Genomic DNA, 2,828 nt, shown 5'->3' on the forward strand with positions numbered 1-2,828 from the left:
CCCAACAGCGTCGCGGGACATGGGTTCAAGGGTTGGCTGGAGACGTCGCTCACCGAGTTGACGCTGATTGTCCAGGACTTGAAGGTCATTTCTCTGGTGGTGTCTGCGGCGACGGGCATGGGAAAGACGGTGTTGGGCTCGGCTTTGAAGACGGTCGAAGGTCTGGCTGAGGTCCTGCTGCGCGACATTAACGATCCCTCTCCACTTCGCGACTCGTCCGAGGGGCTTTACCAAGTGCCGCTGGCGATGAAGATTCCGGAGTACAAGCGTGCTGGACCTCGCGATTTCTTGATGGAAGTGATCGGCGCGACAAACGACGACGGCACGCCGAAGTACAAGCTTGACATTCAGCTCAACACGCTGGCGACAAACGTACGTTTTGAGGACAGCACCAGCGGCAAGCCCAAAGCGGTTGGCGTCGATTTCTTGACAGGAAAGAGTTTGTATGGCGCAGACCCGCGCAGGATGTCTGGGAAGGCGACAGACGAGGGGACACCGGGTAGCGTCACGGCGACTCGCGAAGTCATCCTCTCGGCCGGCGCGTTCAACACTCCACAGCTGCTGAAGCTGAGCGGAGTTGGTCCAGCAGACGAACTCAACAAGCTCGACATCCCCGTCGTCAAGGACCTTCCCGGCGTCGGCACCAACCTCCAAGACCGCTACGAAATCCCCGTCATCGGACAAGCACCCAGCGACCTCGCCCTCCTAAACGGCTGTACATTCCTCAAAGGCGACGACCCCTGCTACGACAAGTGGGCAAACCGGCCAATCGAAAAAGGAGTCTACGCCACCAACGGCGTCGCGATCGCGATCCTGCAAAAGTCCTCCGTAGCACAGAACAATGACACAGACCTCTTCGTCGCAGGCTGGCCGGCTTATTTTTCTGGTTATTTTCCTTCCTTCTTTGACAACGCGACCGCCAGCTTCGACCACTGGACCTGGTTAACGCTCAAGGCGCACTCGCGCAACAACGCCGGCACCGTGACGTTGCGTTCAGCGGACCCACGTCAAGTGCCCGCGATACAGTTCCGCAGCTTTGACATCGGAGGCGACGAGGACCTTCAGGCGCTGCTAGAAGGCATGAAGTACTCGCGAAACGCCTTCAAAGACTTGATCCCGCTGGATGGTCGCTTCGACGAGGTCTGGCCTGGCCCGCAAGCCGAGACCGATGAGGACTTGAAGCAGTTTGCCCGTGACGAGGCGTGGGGCCATCATGCGAGCTGTACGTGTCCGATTGGAGCGGATGATGATGATATGGCGGTTCTGGATGGCGATTTTAGGGTTCGTGGAGTTGAAGGTTTGCGGGTTGTGGATGCAAGTGTCTTCCCGAAGATTCCGGGATACTATATCGCTTTGCCGCTGTACATGGTCAGTGAGAAGGCGGCGGATGCCATTCTGCGAGATGCTGCTTGAAAGTGTGATAATGACTGCTGATGAACCGAGAAACATATCGTATTTGCATTTAATCTCATGTGCCATAATCACTTTCAAATGGCACAGCTTTGTGAAGCCTCAAAAGTCTCCATCCCTTTCAACGGCTAAAGCAAAATATCTATCTAGACCTAGGGTCTGATCTCATTAAAAACCCAGTGGGAAAAGAGTGTCAGACTTTGAGGTGAAATTTGCTTTTTGTTTGCTTTCAATCATCTGATTAGGTGCGAAAAGAGAAGTTATCACAATCCTCAGTTGATAGGATTGGATGCAAAAAAACCAAAGTTTACCTCAATCCTCGGTTGTTGGGATCGGGCGCAAGACACAAGCAACTAAAATCAAACTAAAAGCAGAAACAGAGCAAAAGCAGACTTTACCTCAATCTTCAAGACTGGATATAGAGAAATAAAAGACGGAAAAAGAAAGAAACAACCAAAAAAAAAAGACTAAGACCGCATTAATACGGAGGATAGTTATGGCCAGGATACGGCCGACCCTGGAAATTCGGGTTTGGGGGAAGATTAACAGGCGCAGCGGCGAACTGTTGTTGATACAACCCATATGGTGGGAGAGGCTGCTGTTGTGCAATACCTTGATAGAGTCCTTGGCCCGTTAATTGGTTGGGCAGTTGGTAGGCTGCCTGAGGCAAACCCACAGGCGCAGGCGGAAGCGCACCCGCCGCGGGCCCAAGTTGTCTGGATCCTCGCTCGCGTTCCAATTCGAATCGGAGATTACGATTCTCGGTCTTCAGGCCTTTGATTTCTTGGTTTTTGGCCTTCAATTGTTCTTCGAGAAGTTTGACCCTCTCGGCCGGCGTTTGTTGACGGTTCCTTCTGTTGCGCGACGTCCTTTGGGGGGGGGGGGGGCGACGCCGACGCCTCTTGCCCACGGTGCGTAGGTCGGCGGAACGTCGTCAGTGTTCATGTTACCATGATTCTAGAAAAAATCAAAAGGCATGGGATTAACATTCAGAATTTCGACGTTTTTTTCGTTCCTCCATGGTCCAAAGCAGCGCTTGCCATAGTGCGTATATTCCGCATTCTCAGGGAGACCGTATACTCTGCAGATCCAGCATGCTCCGGTGCAGTTCTTGAAGTTGTGACCGGCATCTAGTTCGGCTAGATGTTTTTCACATCGAATGCAACGATTTTTCCAGTACCTAATGAAAATAAGTGTATTATAATGTATGTGATGTGAGAGCTGAGTACATACCCTTTAGGCCTGTAGGTGCTGAAAGTAGGGTCATTTATCGGTGGGTGCTGATTAAGCATGGCGAGGGAGCCCTGCTGTTGCATCAGTTGTTGCTGCTGTTGTTGCATCAGTTGCTGCTGCTGTTGTTGCAGCGGTTGTTGCAGCGGTTGTTGCAGCTGTTGTTGCAGCTGTTGTTGCAGCTGTTG

The 2,828-nt window shown here is 52.5% G+C and overlaps 2 protein-coding genes across 2 annotated transcripts; one reads left to right on the forward strand and one right to left on the reverse strand.

Annotated features, from left to right (window-relative positions):
• K452DRAFT_239952 (GMC oxidoreductase) lies at positions 1–1,413 on the forward strand (the record flags this gene model as incomplete). Its single annotated transcript, XM_033537768.1, has 1 exon — positions 1–1,413. A coding segment is annotated over one exon (1,413 nt), but the record flags the coding sequence as incomplete, so codon positions are not given.
• A 227-nt stretch (positions 1,414–1,640) lies between these two features.
• K452DRAFT_363329 (uncharacterized protein) lies at positions 1,641–2,822 on the reverse strand. The gene is made up of 4 exons (XM_033546571.1): positions 2,644–2,822; positions 2,398–2,590; positions 2,321–2,367; positions 1,641–2,264 (listed from the first exon to the last, which is right to left on the reverse strand). The coding sequence occupies exons 1-4, from the start codon at positions 2,748–2,750 to the stop codon at positions 1,889–1,891; spliced, it is 723 nt and encodes a 240-aa protein (XP_033390829.1). The 5' UTR covers positions 2,751–2,822; the 3' UTR covers positions 1,641–1,888.
• Between the last annotated feature and the right edge of the window lie 6 nt (positions 2,823–2,828).

Source organism: Aplosporella prunicola (genome assembly GCF_010093885.1).
Source record: "Aplosporella prunicola CBS 121167 unplaced genomic scaffold K452scaffold_218, whole genome shotgun sequence".
Lineage (NCBI taxonomy): Eukaryota > Fungi > Ascomycota > Dothideomycetes > Botryosphaeriales > Aplosporellaceae > Aplosporella > Aplosporella prunicola.